This window comes from Ursus maritimus, unplaced genomic scaffold (assembly GCF_017311325.1).
Source record: "Ursus maritimus isolate PB19 unplaced genomic scaffold, ASM1731132v1 scaffold_14, whole genome shotgun sequence".
Lineage (NCBI taxonomy): Eukaryota > Metazoa > Chordata > Mammalia > Carnivora > Ursidae > Ursus > Ursus maritimus.
Window position 1 is genome coordinate 7,074,996 of NW_024423786.1, and position 23,852 is coordinate 7,098,847.

At 41.9% G+C, this 23,852-nt stretch overlaps 1 protein-coding gene across 6 annotated transcripts in view; it reads right to left on the bottom strand.

Moving 5' to 3' along the window:
• The window catches only part of ATG7 (autophagy related 7), a 233,446-nt gene that overhangs the window by 196,345 nt on the left and 13,249 nt on the right, over positions 1-23,852 (bottom strand). For 4 of the 6 annotated variants that reach the window (XM_008697881.2, XM_008697877.2, XM_008697880.2 and 1 more), the window contains exons 2-7: positions 20,744-20,916; positions 19,801-19,855; positions 11,651-11,768; positions 9,668-9,745; positions 5,804-5,920; positions 4,382-4,531 (exon numbers count right to left, since the gene is read on the bottom strand). In XM_008697881.2, the coding sequence (XP_008696103.1) occupies positions 4,382-4,531; positions 5,804-5,920; positions 9,668-9,745; positions 11,651-11,768; positions 19,801-19,855; positions 20,744-20,903 (678 nt within the window). In that variant the 5' untranslated portion in view covers positions 20,904-20,916. Of the gene's footprint in view, positions 1-4,381; positions 4,532-5,803; positions 5,921-9,667; positions 9,746-11,650; positions 11,769-19,800; positions 19,856-20,743; positions 20,917-21,150; positions 21,283-23,852 lie in introns of those variants that run through there. The other 2 variants (XM_008697878.2, XM_040628443.1) reach the window with 2 other exon arrangements.

The following is a 23,852-nucleotide window of genomic DNA, read 5'->3' on the forward strand; positions in this document are numbered from 1 at the left end:
CTTAGAAGAAGAAAATGACCTGATGTGATGGAAAAAGCACCAGCTGGAGGTCAGCAGACATGTGTTCTAATTCTACCCTTGGGGTGTGAGTATGCAAGCATACTAATGTAGGGAGGAAAACTGACCATGGGGAAATTCTCTCACCTATAAAATGGAGGGGTTAATCTCTTGAGGGATTCCTTCTAGCTCCAGAATTATAGAACTTTATAGAACGTTAGAGAGAAATAAAATCCTACATAGGTTATAAGACAACACAGACTTATTAGGCTCAATCTTACTGGGTATCTAAAGGCTGCTCAATTTTTATTTAGGAAGAATCTACATAGCATCAATCCAGAAAATGCCCTTTATATTGAGACTCTGAGTTTCAGTTTTCAAATGTGACTCAATAAACCTGGACTCTCAGCAGATACCCTGAGTTACTCTCATACAATCTCTCTGTGCCTTAGGTTTCTCCTCTTTGGAGAACTCTGCCTGGACACAGAGACTGGAAACAAGGCAAGCACTCAACGAATGCTAACTATAACAGCCATGTAAATAAACTCTATGTTGTACCTGCACTGACCCCTCTGTTCAGTTCAATGTGTTACCATTACATAGTGATCTACCTTCCGTCTCAAGGTTCCCTTTTCCTAACTGGCAGAGGAAAGAAGGGGATAAGTTCCAGTTTATCAAATATTTTCTACATTTAGGTTTTATCATCTATAAGTGTAGAGTTGGGACTAAATGAATTTATATTATAGAAACAAGAATGTCATATTAGATACTATACACAGGTGCCTAATCGCAAAGAATGAGTACATTTCCGACACTAAATACAAAGGTAATGAGATAGGAACGTAGTAAGGAAAAAAAAAACTTTCTGAGCAGAAAAAACCAGGAGTAAGTTTCTTAGAGCAACCTGACCTAAGATGAGCTACAGAGTAGGAATGAACTGCTGAAGAGAAATCTAACACCTACAAAGGGAGGTCGACTTGGAGACGCTTTAAACTAACTCTCCTACCCACGTGAGGCATGCGTAAGTACATAGAGCAAGCATCCACGCAGGAAAATGACAGAATCCATTTGACATTAGGCTGAACATCATTTACTATTTCTTTGATGATCAAAAGTGATTCCAAAATCTTTAAGTGCTTTCGGAACCAAATCAGGATCCTCAATCACTGTAGGAATTAGTCAGCACAATGCTTAGTAAGCCAGCTTAACCGTTTGGGTAAATATATTTTTTTGTTGGTGGTAGTGGCAGTCAGAAATCATGATGGGCTAGGAGTTCTGCATTCTCCAACTGGCTTTGTCACACAATCATTGTGTGAAGTTGGGCAAATCACTTCTTTTATAATACAAATCAGTAGAAAGAACCAAAATGTAACGGAAAGAAAAAAAAACTTTGTTTAGAAGGTTGTTGAAATTAATGTTCCTTTCTACTTGGCTAAGAGCATACAATTCGTTGAAGCAGCTCAGTCATGCTCTGGCTATGGTCCACCCAGCTATTTGCTGAAGAAGTACAATGTGAGAAAGAAAAGAGGGCAAAATTGTCAACTTGAGTATCTTCGACCGGAGAAATTTCCACACTGGTCCCTTAAAACACACTTATCTGACAAATGGCCATCTATTATCAAATACTTGATATAACAGGAAATGCGCAAAGACGATTACACGTTGTAAAAGCACAGAATACAAAAATCCAAGGATCTAATGCACCGCGATGTCACAGTCGGCTGCCAAGATGCGGAGCTTGCTAAGTGAAGAAAGAGCCCCGCTAATAGCGTACCAATTGCTGTTCCTTTGCTAATGCTCTTGTCCAAAGATCTTAGAACCCTGGAATTGAAGGCTAATGTTGTTAAAATTACAAAATGTTTCCCAAACATCCAATCTTCAATAACTGCTCTGAAGAAAGCAGAAGACTCAAGCAATCTTTCCCAAAATACTGGCAAGGGGACAGCAATCTGGGCTGTTTTTGACTGAATCACAAACACTGGCTTGAAAGACAGCATGTCTATCCTATGCATCTTTCCAACCCTGGAGCAATGCGGTTGCCACTGGGACCAGTAAGTGGAATCAATATCTCACCGCAGGAAAAAAGCATGTAACAAGGCCCATTTTTATTTTATTTTATTTATTTTATTTTATTTTATTTTATTTATTTTTAAGGTTTTATTTATTTATTTGACAGAGAGAGACAGCCAGTGAGAGAGGGAACACAAGCAGGGGGAGTGGGAGAGGAAGAAGCAGGCTCCCAGCGGAGCAGGAAGCCCGATGCGGGGCTCGATCCCAGGACTCTGGGCTCACGCCCTGAGCCGAAGGTAGACGCTTAACGACTGAGCCGCCCAGACGCCCCGACAAGGCCATTTTTAACTGATGCAAATGTAAAATGTGTAACATCGTAGTGCTGGTAAGGGTGCATGGCTGGCAGGAGGGAAAACCAGCACAGTCTGTGAGCCACAGTTATGATAAGCAGTGGTGTGCCAGAGCTGGCCTGAACAGACTTGGGAAAGCCAACTGTTACCATCTCTTCCCATCTCTGTGTTCGGTGACTTCACGCTGGCAGCCTGAACTTGGCCATGGTGGGAGTACTGGCACCATGGAAAGAAGCAAACATACACAATCAGGGCTTTGCCCCACCTGAGAGCCAGCTGTCAAACATTTACCAGTACACCACTGATCACAGACCTTAAAATGTCCAAACCCTTTAACTCAGTAATTCTCTATCTAGAAATCCTTCCTAAGGAAATAATTTAAGTGGGGGGAGGGCAGGAATTTGATGCACGGGGAGGCTCCTAATAGTGAAGAAGTATGAGAAAACTAAACGTCACAAATTTGATGTTATCTATCAGAAAGGATGTTGGTACAGAGTGTAATGGTATTATGCTAAATGCTACAATAAAAGAATATGGTATCATCTTGGCCTTTTAAAAACAGAAAAAGATTAGTAGGAAATATACACATGTTTACTTAAAAAAACCTGAAACCTTAAAATAATAGTTGAATAGCTTTGTAAGAATTTAAAAACAGAAAGATGCAGCCGGAAATAAAAATCACAAACAGAACCATGCTTAGTGCAGTTCATTTATCAGCCAGTATTCTCAAACTGGGCAACCAGCACTGTCACTAAAGTGATAAGCTATTTGTGAGTTCCAGTCGCTTAGTAGATCACAACTGGTATTTTTCAAAAAGATAAAAAAAAGAAGAGGATAGAAAACAGAATGCCTAATGCCTAATAAAGTATTATTTTGTGAAGGAAAATGCTAATGTAGTTGAGAAAAAATGTACTTTAAAATAAAGTATCTTAAGTTCAGGCTAAAGAATAATCAGGGCATCTGTTAGAGGTCTCTCTTTTCTCAACTCTGATATATCTACACAGCTAATGAAATTATCCCACTTCACTTCGTAACTTCATAAAATTCATCAATTGTTTACTTTTAATTTACAACCCCTTAAATGGCTGAGATAGCTCACTACATACACTTCTGAAAAACACAGTCCTTTTTCATTTGTTCAGAAGAATCTTATTGAGGACCTAAGACCAGTTCTAGACACTTTGTATGTGCAGATACATAAGACACAGGCTCTGCCCTTTAGGAGCTTACCATCGAGTATGGAACAAAAAGCAATTTGCACAAGGGAACAGAACAGTAAATGAGGATCAGAAAGTAAGTGCAGTGAGAGCAGAAAAGGAAAGATCACACACAGCCAGGCCACGTTGTAAGAAGGCTTCACTGTGGAGCTAGGATTGCAATAAGGAGAGTTTCTTAGGATTTTCACACATAGAATTTTAGAAGATACAGTGCAAGGTCAAAGGGAGATATAGAAAAAGTCCTAGGTAGACTTGATTAGTGGGGGTGGGGTGGTTCTCTGAAAAAACAGGCAAACTCAGCCAAGCAATGGTTTATGAGGAAAATAGTGGACGATGAGGCAGGAGAGGTGGCCTGGAGCCAGAAGGAAGACACCATTAACCAGATCACTGAATGATAGGGTGAATGTGAGCATTTTGAGGCAAGTGGTGGTACACAGGATGGAAGCAAGAAGACTCTAACTGTCCAGGAGAGAGGTAATCAGAACCTGAACTATGGTGGGAACTCTGGAAATAAGTTAAAATATAGATACAAAATATATCAGGAAAGAAAATTTAAATGACTTTATCACGAGTAGGAAGGGAGGAACTCAAAATTACTCTGAGGTGTACCAGAGCTAGGAAAATCCGGAGAAGCTGATCCAGGAACAGGAGGGGTGGGAGAGGATGAAGATAAAGAATGTTCCACAACATTCTCTGGAGGTCTAAAGAAATCTAAGTGAGTTTGAATTTTGCAGTGATCTATTAAGACACGAACATCAGATTTTTTTTTTTAAGGGCTAATAAAACGAAACTCAGAGTTTCTCTGACCTTTGTCCTTTGGTCTTGGAAGAAATCACTGTAGTGTTGAAGCAAGGAAACCAGCACCATGTTCTCATCATACTTGATTAAGAAGTAAGGTAGCGCGGGGACTCCTTCTGTTTGACAAAGATCATCATATGCACGCTCGAGGGCTTGAATCTAAGAACAGGAAACACTGAGTTATTCTCCAGACAATTACATATCTAGTTCTGAGCTGAAAATTAACATAAAAGGTACTTTAAAGCCAGAAGACTAGAAATGACTGAGCATACTCATTATTCTTTTGCAGCAAATGAACATAGAAGTACCCCAAATAATACCCCATTCACCTCTATGTAACACTTTCCACGTGCATGGTGGTGTGTCTTAGACAGGGGCACGAGGGGACACTTTATGGTGCAGCATGGTGGCTCCCTAAGATGTTAATCACAAAGGTGTACAGAGAGCTCCAAACATTATTTCTCTCCTATAATAACTAAGCACTGACTCCACCACTGATGAATTTTAACCTGAACCTTTCCATAAAAATAAAAGCATAATTGAGACATACCTCACTTTCTATACAATTCACCCATGTAAAGTGCACAATTCAGTGCTGTTTTTAGCATGTTCACAGGATTATGCAACCATCGGTGCAATAATTTTAGAATATTTATGTCACTCCTAAAGGAAAACCTGTATCCATCAGCAGTCAGTCCCATGGCATAATCATTTTCCTTCACTTATATTTCTTCTTGGGAAATTAGTTCCACAAAACTACTACCTTCAATTTGTCCTCAACAAACTTATTACTATTTTTTCATCAATTAGGGCTTCTTCCTGGTGTTAGAATTCATGATTTAATGACTGAAGTGCTTCATGATTTCAAATCATGTTGCCACTCAATCCTTGCCTCAACGATAATCAGACTTCTTTGGTTTAGGGTCTGTGTTCTACTGGCCTGATTATTTTCATTGCTCTCCTCAGGACCATCTCAGATGACCTTCTTGTCTTTTTTAGACCACAAATGCTAGCTCTGTGTGTACCATCATGGTGTAGAAGTTCCAGAACCAGGTGTGAAGGTAAGAGGATGTCTTCTACTTGTTTTCAAAGACTCTTCCCAAAGTATACTGCCTGAGGATCCTCTACAGTGAAAGTGAAAACCACATTTTGGCAAATTCTTGCAGACTTTCAACATGTTCCTATAACTCCTCCCTAGCAGCTTAGACTTTCACCAAATGTCACTGAAAACCGGAAAAAGAAGTATCACTCACTACTCCTTCAAAATGATTTTACAAGCATTTTGTCAGTAAGTGTGCTCCTAGGACTATCTTTGGAGGATTCCACAGTGACCATCTCTTCATTCAGACAAGTGCCTGTCTTTAGAATGAACTAAAGTACTCAAATGTGTTAAACCCAATTCTGTCTGTATTTTGTTTTATTTGTTGATACCTGTTTTGGTGAAAACCTTTGATCCAAGCCCACTGGCCCCTGAATGAGGGGTATACTCTCTGGAAGGCAGAGAGCAGGGAAGCAAAACCAATAGTAGAAGTGGTACTTCTTTAGATCCTACAAGAAAGAATATAACAGAAGATATCAGAGTAGCACCAATGATTAAACTGAAACGCATCCATCAATGTAATTCCCCATCGCCGTGTAGACAGACACACCGATGCACACAAGATATGATCAGCTGGTCAGAAACTCTCATCTCCAACAGAACTCATGATAGAATACAGAATTCCTGTATTTCTCTTAAATTATTCCCACACACCACACACTAATATCTAGCCACTTGCTAACAGAAAGTGTTAATTGGCTATTATCGTCATCACTGTTTATTTCTTTTTTTTTTTTTAAAGATTTTTATTTATTTATTTAACAGAGAGAGACAGCCAGCGAGAGAGGGAACACAGGCAGGGGGAGTGGGAGAGGAAGAAGCAGGCTCTCAGAGGAGGAGCCTGATGTGGGGCTTGATCCCAGGACTCTGGGATCACGCCCTGAGCCGAAGGCAGACGCTTAACGACTGAGCCACCCAGGCGCCCCATCGTCATCACTGTTTATTTTTTTTTTAAAAGATTTTATTTATCTATTTGACAGAGAGAGACAGCCAGCGAGAGAGGGAACACAAGCAGGGGGAGTGGGAAAGGAAGAAGCAGGCTCCCAGCAGAGGAGCCTGACGTGGGGCTCGATCCCAGAACACCGGGATCACGCCCTGAGCCGAAGGCAGACGCCCAACCCCTGTGCCACCCAGGCACCCCTCACTGTTTAATACACAAAACCACCCAAGGGCATAACTATTATCCCATTTGATGGACAGAAAACTAAAGCTTGGGGGGGGGGCAAAGAACGTGAACAAAACAAAGACACTGAGTGGTGGGGAGGGAGGCACAATTCTGTTTCCAAAATTTAAGCTCTGTCCTTAGTACCATACACACTCAATGATCCATCTGGGGAGGCCCAACTACCAGACATAGTTACCACTCTTCAGAGTCAAACGAATGGAGCATGTTATTGAAGAGGCTGTGCTATCCATGACCTCTGTATGCCTGGGGTAATAAAACACTGCTTAGAGAAATGCCTTGTTGGTGAAATTTGGGTCAACAACTATGAAACACTTGCTACGTACAAAGCAATACATTAGACACTCTGACAATAAGAAAATAAATAAAAGCCAGTCCAGCCCTCAGGCAGCTCCCTCTCTGTACAGGTAAAGATAAAGTGAGTCCATGATTAATGCCATGGGTCACAGGAGAGGTTCTGAGAACAAAGGAGCATCAGTGACGTGAGATCACATCTTCAGGGGTTTATCTGACCGCTCCTCCACCAGGGGAAGTGAGGCAGGGACAATGACTCATGAAGCTATTCTTGAAAACTGTTTCCACTCAGGCTGGATGCTCTTGCCTCTGAATTCCTGCAGCCTTTGTCGCCTAAGTCACTCCTGAGGTGGGATCTTATAGTTATATGGGTGTTTGACGGCTTCTCCATTTTTTGGCTAATCAATATTTCTTCTTGAATCTTGCTTCTCCATTATTTGGCTAATCAATATTTCTTCTTGAATCTTGCTAACAATAAAGAATAGATAGTTGTTTGATGACTTATTAAGATATAACTCACATACCATAAAAGTTACCATGTTCAAGTGTACAACTGAGTGGTTTTCTGGTGTATTGACAAGGTTGTACCTCCAGCACCCAATGGCAGAACATTTTCATTTGCCCCAAAAAGAAAACTCCAATAGCAGAAACCCCCCATCAGTTTATTAGCTAGAAACACCCATCCACAGAACTCCCCATTCCCCCTTCGCCCCAGCTCCTGGAAACCACTCGTCTATTTTCTGTCTCTATGGATTTGCCTAATCTGGGCTTTTCATAGAAATGAAATTGCACTAGGTAAATTTTTGAATAGAAATGTATACATAAAGTGTGTCTGGATGAGGAAGTCTAGTAATTATAGTTTTCGGTCTCTAATTCTGCCATTAATTGATCAACTAAGAAGACATTCCCTTTCGATGGCAGCAAAACAAACTATAGAATCAAAATTAAAGTGCCTGTTCCTTTGAGTCCTAAAAACAGCAGAAAGGAAAGTAAAAACACCTATGAGATTATTCTCTCTTCTTTATACTTAAACGATTCGTCATAACTGATCTTTAGTCAAAGGTTAAACAATTCAAGATGAAGGACCTCACAATTTCTAAGAAGCTTTATCAGATCATCTTCAAAAGTAAAAAGGCTTAAACTTCTTAGAATTCTTTTCAGGATACAAAGGACCTCGGTTAAATTAAACATAAAGCCCTTTGTGTTTGCAGATTTTAAAAGATAGAGACTTTTAATTTTTTTTTAAAGGCAGGCTAAGAATGATGAGTAAAAAGGGCAGCAGAGTGAACACACATCCTAACTCTAGGAAATTCCTTAAACCTTCAAGTTAAGAGCTAACATTATTTTTCTCATTAAATACAAACTATCAGATTCTACTAACTAGAATTCTTGGTACAGAAAACATATCGATGTTACAGATGGACAGTAACAAACCCAGATGTTACAGTAACAAACCCAGAAATCTTTAGCTAGCACTATTTATGTCTTAGTAGCATATAACTGTTCAAATTTACAAGCAATTAATGCCAAATTGCAGCCAGTAATCTCATGAATTTAAACATTTTTCTATCTCTCCCACTATTACACAGAAAGCATTATAACTTGTTAGGAAATGTGCTCCTTATAGAAAGCCACCCTTTGGCATGGCCTTCAGTATGATTTTTATCATTCTCTCCTTTGCTCTGGGCAGCAAATCAGATAGGCAGCATTCAGAAGAAACAGAGGATTAGTTCATGTAGGAAGAAGAAAGGCAAGACCTATAGCTAGGCAAAAAAAAAAAAAAAAAAAGGAAGGAAGGAAGGAAGGAAGGAAGGAAGGAGAAAGATAAATAGGGGGGGAAGAGGATTAATATCCAAAGCGGATGAAGCTGGTAAAACAACACACTCAATACATGTCTACATCAATATGTTTCTATGCCATCTCTAAAGAATTTATTCAGTATGGCCAATATTGTTCACTGCAGCATTTTTTAAAATAGTGACTATCAGAAACAATCTAGGTACACATTTACAGAACATACACTTGACAGAATATTACATAGTCAACTTAATTATAAAGGCTAAATTAATTTTATACATAGATATATATACACACATACACACATGTATGTACGTATGTGCATGCGTGTGTGTGTGTGTACGTGGCTGGTATCTTTATAATAAACCCTTACATTTCTCCACACTGCCCATCATGGAGACCAGGTCCTCCCCCTACTTCCCTAGGCAGCAGATGTTACACTTACACAGAATATTTTTCATTCTTAAAAAAACACAGCTGTGTGTACAAACTATGTACTGTGAACTCCTCTAGTCCGGATGCTGCTGGGGATAGCCAGGATCCCCAAGATGTCATCTTTTCCTTATGTTGATAGACCCAGCAACTGAGCTCCACAAGACTATACTAAACAAAGACATCAGCGACAAAGAACCACTACTCCCTGAAGCTGACTTTATTGTGTCCCGAATGACAAGACAGGGGTCACTGTGTTACATAAACCATGCAACTAACAACAGTATGGTAAGAATGAATTAATTTTGTACTGGTGATAAGTGCCAGCACTGTTGGGCCACTTATCAAATGAATGTTTCTTGAACAGCTCTGGCTTCAATAACACCAGGTCGTAGCTTCAGTGCAAAGAGTGCAAACTGTCCTATTGGCACCCTGGACTCAGCCAGGGCATTTCAGCAATCGAAATGTGACTGAGAGCCCGTTTACTTACTGCAAATGTCAAGAGGAGGAACTTGTTGAGGAGGACAGGGTTTTCGAGAGCAGCACCTGATTTTATGGCTTCCCATATCTGCCAGAAGAAAGAGAAGTGTCAAGGCAGGTTCTCAGACATCTCTGAGCTTCTCACTCTCAAGTGAAGCACAGAGGCAAAAAGCTCCAAGCTCTTCTTTCCTCCAAGCCCAGCACCACTTATCCCAAGCTGTAAAGTGGGTTGTTACCTCACTCTGGCCACTTTGGATGGCCTCTCCACCAGCCACACTCCCTGCGGGGGCAGAGGAAATTGAGAGAACCCAGAAGCCTCCTCTCAGTGAGACTCAGCTTCCAAGGAGGCAAGCAGGCCATTTTCATGTCTTCCTTATTTCCTCCAATAAATATTTACTGATTGCCTACTATCTAGCAGGCACATCAGGATTACAGAACAAAAGACACAGTCCCCACCCTCAAGAAGCTTTGGGTTCAGTGATGGAGACAGGCGTAAATGTCCGAGTGCACCAGCAGGTAGGACATGCTACCACAAAGACACATGGAATTGCTGGCAGGAGCACTGAAATGGGCTGGGGAGGTGGGAGGGAAAGAAGCAGGGAAGGGATCTTAGGAGGCAGTGATTTGAACTAGGTATAGGGGATTTCTGGAAGTGTCACTTGGCATTATCTTGCCCTGAGACATGAAGGAAAAGAATGATGAGTTTACGCATACTCAGCAAGTACTGTCAACAGAAGTAGAAGCTGGTACTGGTGTGCAGCTGCTGATCACAAGATGTTTTAGTAGCTAAGATTAACTGCTAAACTTTGTGTCACTAAGCAAGACAAACAGTTGTACCAACTGGAGTCACTGGGTGTAAGAGGGAAATAAGCAAAGAGAAGTTCCTGCTATTGACATAATAACCTTGGAGGCACTGGACCAGAGAAGAGCAGGCACCGTTTCTGATAAACTAAGGCGGTGGGAACTGCTAGGGAGTGTGGATGGGGGTGAAGGCTGAGCCCCAGGGCAAGGGTGGGATTTCTGTGGGGAACAATCTGCGATTTTTGATGATGGATGAGAACCTGACCCAACTCTCTGGGGACAGCCTTTGAAATGTGCAGCCAGAGCAGGAGCCCAGGAGCAGTCATGCTGCAGGCCAAGGAAAACCACCATCATCACCTGGGTCACAGCTACATCCATCTCAAGGGATGTAAGGGAAAGCTTCCTCAGGACCATAGGTGGAAGATTTCCTTCTCTGACCATGGTGCCCACACCCATCTTTTCTTTTTTAAGACTAGTGTGAAGACCACTCGATTAAGTGGGTTAGAGGGGACAGGGATAAACTGTCCTCCTATTTTAATTCCTCACACTAACTCAGATATGAAGAAGTAAGGGAAAGACACTCCCAGCAGAGAGAATATCATGTCCCAAGGACAGAGGTAAGAACAAAAGTAGGGGAAGGAATTTTAAGTGATTTGCTGTGACAGGGTCAGAGAAGGTGAGGGCAAGAGTGACCGGGGAGAAGGGCCACAGAGACCACAGAGGCCAGGCCACAAGGGGCCTTGTAAATCAGACGGAGTAGTTTAGATTTAGCCCTAAGATACTGGAGACAGTACGATCATCTCTGATAGCTTTATAGCGCTTAGGACTGGAAAGCCAAGGGGCACAAAGAACAGAAAACCAAAGACATGCAGACACAGTAACAGAAGTCTCAGGGACAGGTCAAGCTGCTTCCAAATGCTACCTGGAGAGCAGCAGCAAAACTTTTCACAACTGCCTGCCATGACTTTCCGGCCTATCCCCAGCTGAGAGCCTGAATGTCTTCTCCCTGACCTTCCCGCCAATGCAGGAGAGCTGCAAGTACTCTCTCTGGGAAATAAACCAAAGCCCACGACGATCTTTAAGTATCGACTCTATACTAGTTTCCCTGACAGACCCACACCCCTGATCAGAGACACCAGGCCTACCAAGACCAGGGAAGATAGGACAGATACAACATCGTTTACCAGCTAACCTCATCCGCTGCTTGCTCCAAAAGTAGCTTCTTATCTGCGGCCTTGAAAGCCTCGAGTGTGTTGGTGTTAAAGAGAGTTCCAACAGCCGGGCAGCAGCGGGCTGGGGTGGGAGCACTCCTGGGCACAGGAGAAACATGGTTAGGCAGGCACAGATGGGTTAGCATCGGGAGACAAAAGACAGTGCTCTGTAGGGCAAAGACAAAATCAATCACACATTTCTTTGGGAAAAGATAAATATCTTTGCTTAAGAACTAAAGAAAAACAGGCACTATTCACACACAAAAAAGCCTCTGTATTCCCTTTACCCTCATCTTTCATTGTTCTTCCACTGCTCACCACACCCCACCCCACCCCACCCCCAACTATAAGTCTATTACCTAGTTTTTACTCTTTCCCTCTTTTTTTTTTTTTTAAAGATTTTATTTATTTATTTGACAGAGATAGAGACAGCCAGCGAGAGAGGGAACACAAGCAGGGGGAGTGGGAGAAGAAGAAGCAGGCTCCCAGCGGAGGAGCCTGATGTGGGGCTGATCCCAGAACGCTGGGATCACGCCCTGAGCCGAAGGCTGACGCTTAATGACTGTGCCACCCAGGCGCCCCTACTCTTTCCCATCTTTAACCTGAAAGGGAAACATCATTTATTCAACTTCTACTGTGTCAAGAACTATACAAGTTTTGAATTTTCGTAATAGCTCTTCCTCCCAGTTAAAGGCTTAAGTAACTTGCATAAGGTCACATAAAGATAGGCAAAGCAGGAATCTAAAGTCAGAGCTAGCTGACTTCAAGGTACTGAGCTGCCTACTCCCCCCTCAACCCCCCCCCCAGGCTTCAAAGCCCTACTCCGAACCCTCCCCTTCCAGGAAGCCCCTCCCATTTCTCTGGTAATGGCTGGCACCGGAAACTGAGCATCACGTTTTAGAGTGTCTTCAAGATTGACCGTCACAGACACCCGAGTAGAGGACAGTAAGCTCCCTGAGGGCAGGGAACATGTCTCTCTCTTCTGACTGTCTCCAGACCTCACCAAGCCCAAACAGGCTCTACAAAGAGCTGCTGCTGAGCCAACTCCTGGTGGTCGTCTGAGTCACACAGACAAAATGTATCATACCTGGGCTACCTGCCAATCTGTCATGACACATGTGTATCACACTCTGTGCTGTCCCCTTACGATCTTCAGAGTAATCAAAATCGGGGAGAAGATGAGTTAATTCTGAATACAAACTCAGATGTGGTAACATCTGGTCTCTTCTCCGAAATGATTAACTTGTATTTCCGAGGTTACAGATGCTAAATGAAAATACTTACTTCATTAGTAGCCTAATACTGTTGTCAATTACAACTACTGAAGAGAGAATGCATTTTTATTGATTGTACAGTTTCAAAGACCTCATGTCTCTTGGAGTCTGTAAACTTGGGTTCACAGGGGCTGTAAGGAGAAAAGATCGAAACCTAGACCAGGTTTGGAGGGGTGTAATGGGTGGTGAAGGTGGCTGTGCCAAATGGGTGGTGAAGGTGGCTGTGCCAAATGCTGTGTGTGGAGCTCAAACGCCAAGTCCTGGGAAAAGGGTAACTTTCAATGGCCAGAGCCTTCCTTTGGGGGCTGACAAGTCAGCAGATCATAGATTGTTTCTCATAACTCTACTCCAATAAAATATGTTTCATCCATGTGGGAGGAGGACATCAAAGACAGTCTTGAAGAGAAAGAGAAATCACAAACGGGCAAGACTCAGCCTAGAGGGAGGAAGAAGGAAGCACAGTGGTTGGTACAATAGGTCACCTACATTCAGATTTGGCTTTATGAAATTACTGCTGAAATAGAAGGAACAAAGCTCTGATCTAATTCTGATACATGCACAAGAAGAAGGGATCCTTCTTCGTAAGTGTCTGAGTGTGCCAGGTGTGTGAATGCAGTGTCAAAATGTCATCATGAGAAGTCAAGTAACTGCCAGCATGCTGGCCAGGCTCCTAGAACATTAGTGCTCATGCAAGTTAATCAGTGAGAACAAGCTGAACTTTCAAAGGGAAGAATTTTTCATGAGTAAAGTCTCACCAGGGGAGGTAGCCAAGGAAACGAATTTAAAAAGTGATAGTGGGAGGGAAAGCCATTCTGCCAACCTCTCCAGGTTCAAGTTCACTTGTTCCACAGATCGATGGCTCAGATGAAGAGTAGAAAGAGCCCTGGACTTGGAAACAAGAGAATTTAGTCCACACCCTGGTCCTAGACACATATTAGTTTAGTTTCCTACAATTCCACTGATATGAAATGCCCAGGATAGGCAAATCCATAGACAGAAACTAGATCATGGTTACCAGGCCTGGGGAGTGGGTGAAGAGAAGAATGTAGAGTAACTGCTTATGGGTATAGGCTTGCTTTCTGGAGTGATGAAAATGTTCTAGAATTGGAGGTGGCAGCTGCACAACCTTGTGAAATACACTAAAAACTGCTGCATTATACATTTTAAAAGGGTGAATTTTATGGTATGTAAATTATATCTCAATAAAACTGCTAAAGGATCAGAATTAGAAATCTTCCCCTGATACTAAAGCCAACAGTGAACTCGCAATGATGTATAGACTAGGTAAAGTATTGATCTTAGAAAGGCCTCAAGCCTGGGCCTGCTTCGGGATGCTACCTCCAGAAACTTGGCCTGCACTTCACTCAGTCTCCCAGTACTGAGTGAGGAAAGTACTGCAGCTGGTTTGCACCTGTTATTCACACCTGGCCAAAGGCAGGCATGTGACCAGAGCTTCTAGGACAGACAGGCAGGGTGGTGGCCAGGACAGAATAAATCTCCCAGAAGAAAGACAGAGGTGATTTTTCATTATCTGGAGGAATCTATGCTCCACGAGCACAGCTCTGCATGCCCACAAGGAACTCTGGGGACCTAGCAGTCATACTCAGTCTGGGGGCACGCACCATTACCTCCTGCTTTCTGTAATAATCTGTGAGTGTTTTGCAACATCCTCTAACAGGCTCCACTGCTGTCTCTCCACCAATCACACCACATCCCATTTTGACAGCCATGCATTTAGACCGCTTGTAATTGATTTCAACAGTTATTCGAGCAACTAGTACATGTCAGATCTGTGTTAGGGGCTAATGAGATAGCAGAGAGTAAGAGAGCCTGTGTTCTGTGCTGATGATTTTGCATATGAGTTTTATTTCCTTAACTATTTTTTAAAGTTTTTTTGATGGCAAGGGTTATGCCTTCTATTTCTCTAATTAAGTCCAACTTGAGGCTTAGAAAAGAAAATATTTCTTCTAACTGCAAAGATAAATGTTCCTCAAGGGAAAGAAGCCCAGAGAAAGGAAAATTTATGCTTTAATGAGTCAGTTTCACATTTATGCAGACTGTCCACCAAAATCTACTCTTCCCTTCTTAAACAGAAACAGAGTACACATATGCTCCTTGTGGTGGGGGCACCACGCTTCCCAGTCTTCCTTGCAACACAGGTGAGGACTCACACTCTCCCCAGTGGAACCTGAGCAAAGTGACGCATGTCTCTGCCAGGCAGTGACAATTCAGGTTGTTGGGTTTTTTTTTTTTAACTTTTTTTTCTCTTTCTTTCAAGATTTTATTTAAATTCAAGTTAGTTAACATATAGTATAGTATTAGTCTCAGGGGTAGAATTTAGTGATTCCTCATTTGCACGTAATACCCAGTGCTCATCACAAGCACCCTCCTTAATGCCCATCACCCAGTTACTCCATCCCTGCACCTTCCCTCCAGCAGCCCTGTTTGTTTCCTCTAGTTAAGAATCTCTTATGGTTTTTCTCCCAGTTATTTTATTTTTCCTTCCCTTCCCCTATGTTCATCTGTTTTGTTTAAATACCATACATTTTCACTCACATGTGGAATTTAAGATACTTTTTTTTAAGTAGGCTCAATGCCCAACATGGGGCTTGAACTCGTGCCCCTCAGTTCAAGAGTCACATGCCCTACCACGTGGGAGTCAGCCAAGTGCCCCCGACAATTCCGTTTCAAGCAGCACCCAAGGACAAGCCCTCCAGAATGATGGGAGCCGTCGAGGGAAGAAGACTGAACCCTACTCCTGAACTATTAAGTGGGCAAGAAATAAACCTCCTTTGTGTCTGAGCCATTAGATTTTGGTGTCTGGTTTAGCAGTATACCCTACCCTAAGACAGCTCTCTCCAGTGCAAGACGGTTGATGCCCGATGAAATACGATTTGACTGCTAATTCACCTAATACAATGTGGAGGACAGGATCTTACAGTGCTAACTGCTGGCAGAGACCCATCAGGCTTCCGGGGACTCAGAGGATAAGGGATTTATCTGGTGCTATGCAAAGCTGAGATACTGTTGGTATCTATAAATGAGTACTAGGACTGTAAGCTCTTCAGCTGTACCTTATTCCTCTCTGCATGCCCAGTGCCCAGCACATTCTATCGTCAAGACACAGAGGAAGCAATCAATAAGTATTTCTGAAATAACCACTACCTCTTCACATTTATTACAGCACAGAGCACACTACAATGCAAATATACATCTTCTACCTCTATCCAGCGCTCTGTGTTTCCTAAGTCTTTGTATTCCTGCCACCTACGCATCCTGCACATAAGAGGCATTTGGCGTCTGATGAATAAATTTATAGATTTTCCNACCCATGCAGATGTACAGCAATAAAAACAAAGAAAGAATAATAACGAAAATAATTTGGATACGAAGAATTCCTTTCTTCTGTGGAGCTCCAAGCACTTCCATTAAACTCCCTCACTGTCTTAGTCTGTTTGGGCTGCTGTAAGAAAATATCACAGACCAGGTAGCTTATGAACAATAGAAATTTCTCATAATTCTGGAGGCTGGAAACCCAAGATCAAGGTGCCAGTATGGTCAGGTTCTGGTGAAGGCCCTCTTCCAGTCAGACTGCCCACTTCTCGCCACGTCCTCCCAAAGGCCCCACTTCCTGATACCAATACCATGGGCATTAGGGTTTCAACATATGAATTTTGGCAGGGACACAAACACTCAGACCAAAGCACCAATCCTCCTAAGACAGATTCAGAAAATCACAGACTTGTAAAATTGGAAGGAGTGTCAGAAGCCAAGTGCCAGAGATGAGTAAACTGAAGGTGAGGAAACTAAAAGCACTTATTCTAGGTAACAGAGTTACCCACCGTAGGTACCAGGTCGGCCAGCTCCAGCTCCGCCACTGGGGCCGTGCCTCATTCCTGCTTATTTCCCCACTCACACACCCTCGCAGAGCGCAGGTGTTCAACAGCAAAATGAAAAGATCAAATCAAGCAATTCCCGTGAAAGTCACCGCTGCATGATCACAAATGTTCTTACCTCCGTCAACTAAAATTTCTGGATCTCTCAAGTTTAAGATGTTTGGATTTTGTAATAAAATCAAAACCTAACTTCTATGAACTACTTTTTTCCTATAATTAATTGTTCCCAAGAATACAATTATTAAGATCTTCTAAAAAAATTCAGTCTAGTACGAGAATAAAGATGGGAGCAAGTTTAGCTTGCAATTAATGTTAGATTTTTGAGATCACATTAAAACTACACTGCTCAGATGCCTCCTTGAACATCTTCAGATAATTTAATGCTTATACACTGTTGGTTATTTTCCTTATTATCTCGTAATTGCTTCAAAGGTAAGTTAATCTCTACCAAAACAAGAGAGATTACCAGGATTTGATTTGTTTTGACAAGCAATCACAAGGAATTTATTACAGAGCAAGAAAGGTCTGAAGAGAACAAGAAACAACAACACATACCTTAAGTTTAAAGATATAAAGACTAATATATTTTTTAAATATTTTTAAATATTTTGTCCACATTTTATTTTTCCTAAGCCTTTCCTTCCTCTTAGAGTGTGGTGTGTTATTTATTTTGGCATATCAAATCCCTGATTTACCTGGTATAGGGGAAAGGATTAATATAATTTTGGATTTATGTTATGCAGTTAAATTTTGCAATTTGACATAGAAGAATCAAATGGGTTGACTTTTTGAGAGATTTTTAAAATATTCTATGGCTAAAATCAACAACACAACAAACGACAGGTGCTGGCAAGGATGTGGGGAAAAAGAAATCTTCATGCACTGCTGGTGGGAATGCCAACTGGTGCAGCCACTGTGGAAAACAGTATGAAGGCTCCTCAAAAAATTAAAAACAGAATTACTGTATGATCCAGTAATTGCACTACTGGGTATTTACCCAAAGAATACAAAAACACTAATTCAAAGGCATACATGCAACTCTATGTTTACAGCAGCATTATTTACAATAGCCAAATTATGGAAGCAGTCTAAGTGTCCACTGATTGATGAATGGATAAAAAGATGGGATATACATATATACAATGGAATGTTATTCAGCCATAAAAAAAGAATGAAATCTTGCCATTTGCAATGACATGGATGGTGCTAGAGAGTATAGAGAAATAACTCAGAGAAAGACAAATACCATATGATTTCACTCATTTAAGAAATTAATCTTAAGAATTTGAGACACAAAATAAATAAGCAAAGGGGATAAAAAAGAGAGAGAGACAAATCGAGAAACAGATTCTTAATTACAGAGTATAAACGGATGGTTGCCAGAGGGGAAGAGGGTGAGGGGATGGGTTAAATGGGTGATGGGGATTCGGGAGGACACTTGCCATGATGAGCACTGGGTGATGTGTGGCATTGTTGAATGACTACATTGTGCATCTGAAACTGATACAACACTGTATGTTAACTAACTGGAATTTAAAAACAACTTCAAAAGCCAAAAGCAAATAAATAAAATGAAAATAAAAAACATATTCTAGGGATACCTTACTTGGAACACCCTAACCTCTGACTACTACGACTTTCAAAAGCCAGGCAGTCCTTACAAAGACCACTTGGCCTTTCTCATATCCCACATCTCGACACTGCTAATGTAGAGAAAGCAGGAAACACTGACCACCTGACCACATTGACCACAGCCTTCAATTCTTCAACCATTAATTGTCTCATAGCCCCTCAATATGGTTTCAGCTCCACCCTTCGGTGTGGAATTCAGTTTGGGACTGCAAACAGCCTATCAACAAATCTAATGACCCTTGCATTGAACACTGACCCTTCTGCTTCTGACATTGTTGATCAACTCTTTCCTTCCTGAAAGCATCCATCTTTGGTTTCGGTAACACTTTTCTGGTTCTTCTTCCTCTCTGACAACTCTTATCTCCTTTGACAGTTCTGTATCTTCCTTCTTGCACTGCCCGATCAGATCCATTCACTGTTCCGGCCCTCTGTTCTTACATGACAGTCTTCCTCTCTTACAGCCTCATGATCTCCTCTACATGAACGACCCTTCCTCCTTGACCCCAGGGCCTCCTCAGCAATTCTACCAGATGATATCATCTCTAATCAACACGTTTTAAACCAAGTGTACCTCCTCCTAAAATTGTATCCCCCTCCTCTTCTCTCTGTTTCTGTAGAAGATAACAAAATGTCCCCAGCTAGTCAGACTACAACCTCAGAAATCTATTTCACTCTTCTTTCTAAATTTAACCACCTACAACCTTGGGCAAGCCATTTTACCTTCTGACCTATGGTCTCCTTGTCTGAAAAAAAAAAAAAGAGAGAGAAAAATCACATTTGGCAGGTCTGAAAGGATTATGTATATGAAAACACCTGCATAATTAAGTCAATAAATGTCTCTCTTCTCTCCAGCACTCCCTATGCCCCCCAATCAGGAAAAAAGAAAAAAAAAACCCTTTGAGTTTATATATCATATTTCTTTTTATAATGCCTTACACAGTGGCTTGTATGCAGAAGTAGCCTAATAAATGTTCACTGACGCCCATGGATAAGCAACTGAAAGAGTAAGTCAAGAAGTACCAATAAGGAATCATAAAATATTAACTAAAATCAAAAGCAGAAGAGATATTATCTAAGTCTCAATCAATCTAGATGATACTTGGCACCTAACAGGCTCTGATAATTATCTGCTGAAAAAAATATATACAATAGTCCTAAGCATCTAGCACTTGTCTCTTGTGCAATGGGGACTACAAGAGAATTGAGGAGCTGGCCCTGCTTCCAGGGGCTCCCCCAGTTCCCCCTGTGGCCCACCTATGTGTAAAGTTAAGAACGCTCATTCCTCACAAAAAGCAAACACTTTAGATTTTAAGCAAAAAAAACACTCACATGTCAAAAGCACTGAACTCCAACGTTAAGCGAGCTGGCAGCCCAGCAGAATCACCTGGAGAGAAGATTATCACATTTTCCATTATGAGTCAGTAATAGCAGCATTCATAACTAAAACATTTGTGAATAATTTTGTTCTCTTTCTTGAGCCCTAAGTGCCCTGTCCAATTCCTGGTCATCCATATTCAACAGGGACTTAGCAGAAGATGCCAGAGCTTTTCTGAATTGGAAGAATTTGTCAAGACTGTAAAAAAAGATTCATTGGGAAAAAAAAGTTTCCAATCTCTTCCCTCAGCAATTCTAAGTAATCAGTATTAATTCTTTGGATTAATAACTGGAGTCTCACTATTCCTTTTCCCCACAACAGAGGAAAAGAAGTGAAAATGAATTGGTGTCAAAAGTCAGGAAATAGGGGTGCCTGGGTGGCTCAGCCGTTAAGCGTCTGCCTTCGGCTCAGGTCATGATCCCAGGGTCCTGCTCAGCGGGAAGCCTGCTTCTCCCTCTCCCACTCCCCCTGCTTGTGTTCCCTCTCTTGCTGGCTGTCTCTCTGTCAAATAAATAAATAAAATCTTTAAAAAAAAAAAGCCCCGAAGTAAAATGGGGATAAAAGGTACAGCATAGGGAATATAATCAATGTTACTGTAATAGCACTGTACCGTGACAGACGGTAGCTACACCTGTGATGAGTGCAGCATAATGTACAAACTTGTTGAATCACTGTTATAAATCTAAAGCTTCCGTAGCATTATGGGCAAACTACACCCAAATAAATATTAATTAATTAATTAAAGACAGACAGACAGTCAGGAAGTAAAATAGAAACCAGTGAAAAGCATTAATTATAAAAGGCAAGGGTGGCCCTTTCTAAAGGAAAGCTGACCCTATACTGGTGGGCAGAGAACATAACAGAAGACGACAGAATACGGAGTTTACTGTCACCTACCATTGTAGTAATAGCCCTTAATGTCCTTGGGAGCTTCATCTAGCCGATACTCGTTCAGCTTCCTCTGAGTCAACTCATGCCAGAATCCAACATCCAAGGCACTGCTAAAGGGAGCAAACTGCAATTTGGAGAGCCCAGGATCCCCTGGAGCTGCTGCCATTATTTGTTGCCTACTAAAAAACAAAACAGAACACAGCAAAATAGCACAAAATATGGTGAGAAAAAAAAAACATTTATAATAAGGCATAATCAAAACAAACAAAAAATGATGGGAGATATGCAGGCTACCTGAAGACATAACTGAAAATCACCCTGAGCACTCTGCCTATGTTGCCAAGTTTTACCTCCTGACAATACAGCTGATTTTCTAAGTAAAGTCCTTTCTCTTAGGCCTTTCTGGCCCTTACCTCTGTGCATCTTCCTTTCTTGTCCAAGTGAGTCTGACTGCTGCACAAGTGCTACTCCTTCGTCGACATAATCACAGTCTCAGAAATTTTTGCCCTCCTGTGTGGTCCTGGAGAACTTCACAAGTGCAAAACCTGAGCCCAGCCAGTCAAGAAACACGATACCAACCATCAGAGCTCTGAATGAGAGCAGCACTTGAGCACTCCCCGCTGAGGAGAATGAAGAAATTTCTGCCCACCTAACTGAATTTTTTTACATCTCATCTTTTACCTTTTAAATGCATGAAAAATTTGCATTTTACTGTATTATATGTATTTTAATATTTCATTCTTCCCCTGAAATCATCAAATAAAAGTGACCCTGCCGGCAATCAGGCATGAGCACACTGTAACCCCCTCCCATCCCCTCGCACACACTCTCAGGGGGACACCACTGCCAGCTGGAGAAGCACAATTCTAGAGGAACTTGGTATTTCCAAAGAGAAGTAGGGGAGGTCTCTTCACTTCCCACCCTAATTGCCCTATGACCAGTCAGAGTAATATTTCTACAGCAGAATGTATGAAGAGTCATGCCAGATGACAATAGTTCACATCTATTGCTTGAGTTTTGGGCCAAGATTATTACATAGCTTTCAGTTTCCCAAACTTGTTAGATTTTGGAATTAAGAGATAACAAGCTTTCCACTGATAATAACTAGATGGTAAAATGCAAAGTTAGCACTAAATGAAAGTGCTAAAAATCCAGAAAGAGGAGATGAGTGTGGGGCAAAGCAGGGTGGAAGTCTCAGGGAAGGAGCTCTTTAAAACTCCCCACTGCCTCAGTACGCATTCTCAGCATCATGCATCAATGTCTGACCAAAGGTTTTCAAACTTTCCCCACCTTGACGGCTTGGGGGGGTAATCAGAAGGGGGAATGAAGCATGAGAGACTATGGACTCTGAGAAACAAACTGAGGGCTTCAGAGGGAGGGGGTGGGGGAATGGGATAGGCTGGTGATGGGTAGTAAGGAGGGCACGTATTGCATGGTGCACTGGGTGTTATATGCAACTAATGAATCATGGAACTTTACATCAAAAACTAGGGATGTACTGTATGGTGACTAACATAATATAATAAAAAATATTATTATAAAAAAATTAATCACTTAAACAAAACAAAACAAAACAAAACTGAGGAGGCCTGGGCTCCACCTGCTGGAGGGGAGAAGGGAGGGTGAGAGTGGCCAGGAGTCTCCAGGTTGACTAGTGCCCCAGGCAGGTCTGATTCAAGTTTGGTACTCTCTTGATGGCTTCAGGCCATTGGCACTATTACCTTTGGAGGCCCCACCTCTAAATCATTTCAAACATATTTAAATGTACCCTCGTCCCATATTCAATAATTTCAGGCTTTTAATTATTTGAAAGACTTTTTGTAATTCTGTACTCCCAGAATGTTCACCTTTTTCCAGGCCACATCTATTTCCATGGGCCTGTGGAAAGCTTATGGAGCCCATGCACTGGGGCTTCAGTGCCGAACCGAGAAACAGACCCTCAAATAGGTGAGCTGGGGCCTTCGTGTGGAGAAATGTGGGTCTAGAACACCCAAACAGCCTCCTCCAATCGCTCCCTTCTACTCTTCCTCCACAATGCTTTCCACTAGTGGTTTTTGAAAGATTCCATGTTAAACCCTCTCCTTGGTAAGTTTTCTCAAAAGCAAAATTACTCATTTTCTACATCAATTTCTATTTATATGTCCAGTGAACTGTAGGACTATACTTCCAGAGAGCTAACCTCCAAACATGTACAGTTGACCCTTGAACAACACAGGTTTCAACTGTATGAGTCCACTTGTACGTGGTTTTCTCGATACAGTACAATACTGTAAATGTATTTTCCTTATGGTTTTTTTTTTTAAGATTTTATTTTTGGGGGTGCCTGGGTGGCTCAGTCGTTAAGCATCTGCCTTCGGCTCAGGGTGTGATCCCGGCGTTCTGGGATCGAGCCCCGCATCAGGCCCCTCCACTAGGAGCCTGCTTCTTCCTCTCCCACTCCCCCTGCTTGTGTTCCCTCTCTCATTGGCTGTCTCTCTGTCAAATAAATAAATAAAATCTTTAAAAATAAATAAAGATTTTATTATTTGAGAGAGAGAGAACATGAGAAGCACTAGGAGAAGCAGGCTCTCTGCTGAGCAGGGAGCCTGACATGGGGGCTCGATCACGGGACTCCAAGATCATGACCCGAGCCGAAGGCAGGCGCTTAACCGACTGAGCCACCTAGGTACCCCTCCTTATGGTTTTCTTAATAGTATTTTCTTTTCTCTAGATTACTTTATTGTAAGCATACAGTATATAACACACATAACCTAGAAGTTATGTGTTAATCGACTGTTGATGTTATCAGTAAGGCTTCTGGTCAACAATAGGCTATTAATAGTTAAGTTTTGGGGAGTCAAAGTCATACATGAATTTAACTATGTGGGGGGTCAGCACCCCATCCCCCACATTGTTCAAGGGTCATTTGTATAAGTATTTTTATTTATTTATTTTTTTAAAGATTTTATTTATTTATGTGACAGAGAGACAGCCAGCAAGAGAGGGAACACAGCAGGGGAGTGGGAGAGGAAGAAGCAGGCTCCCAGCGGAGGAGCCCGATGTGGGACTCAATCCCGGAACACTGGGATCACGCCCTGAGCTGAAGGCAGATGCTTAACGACTGCGCTACCCAGGC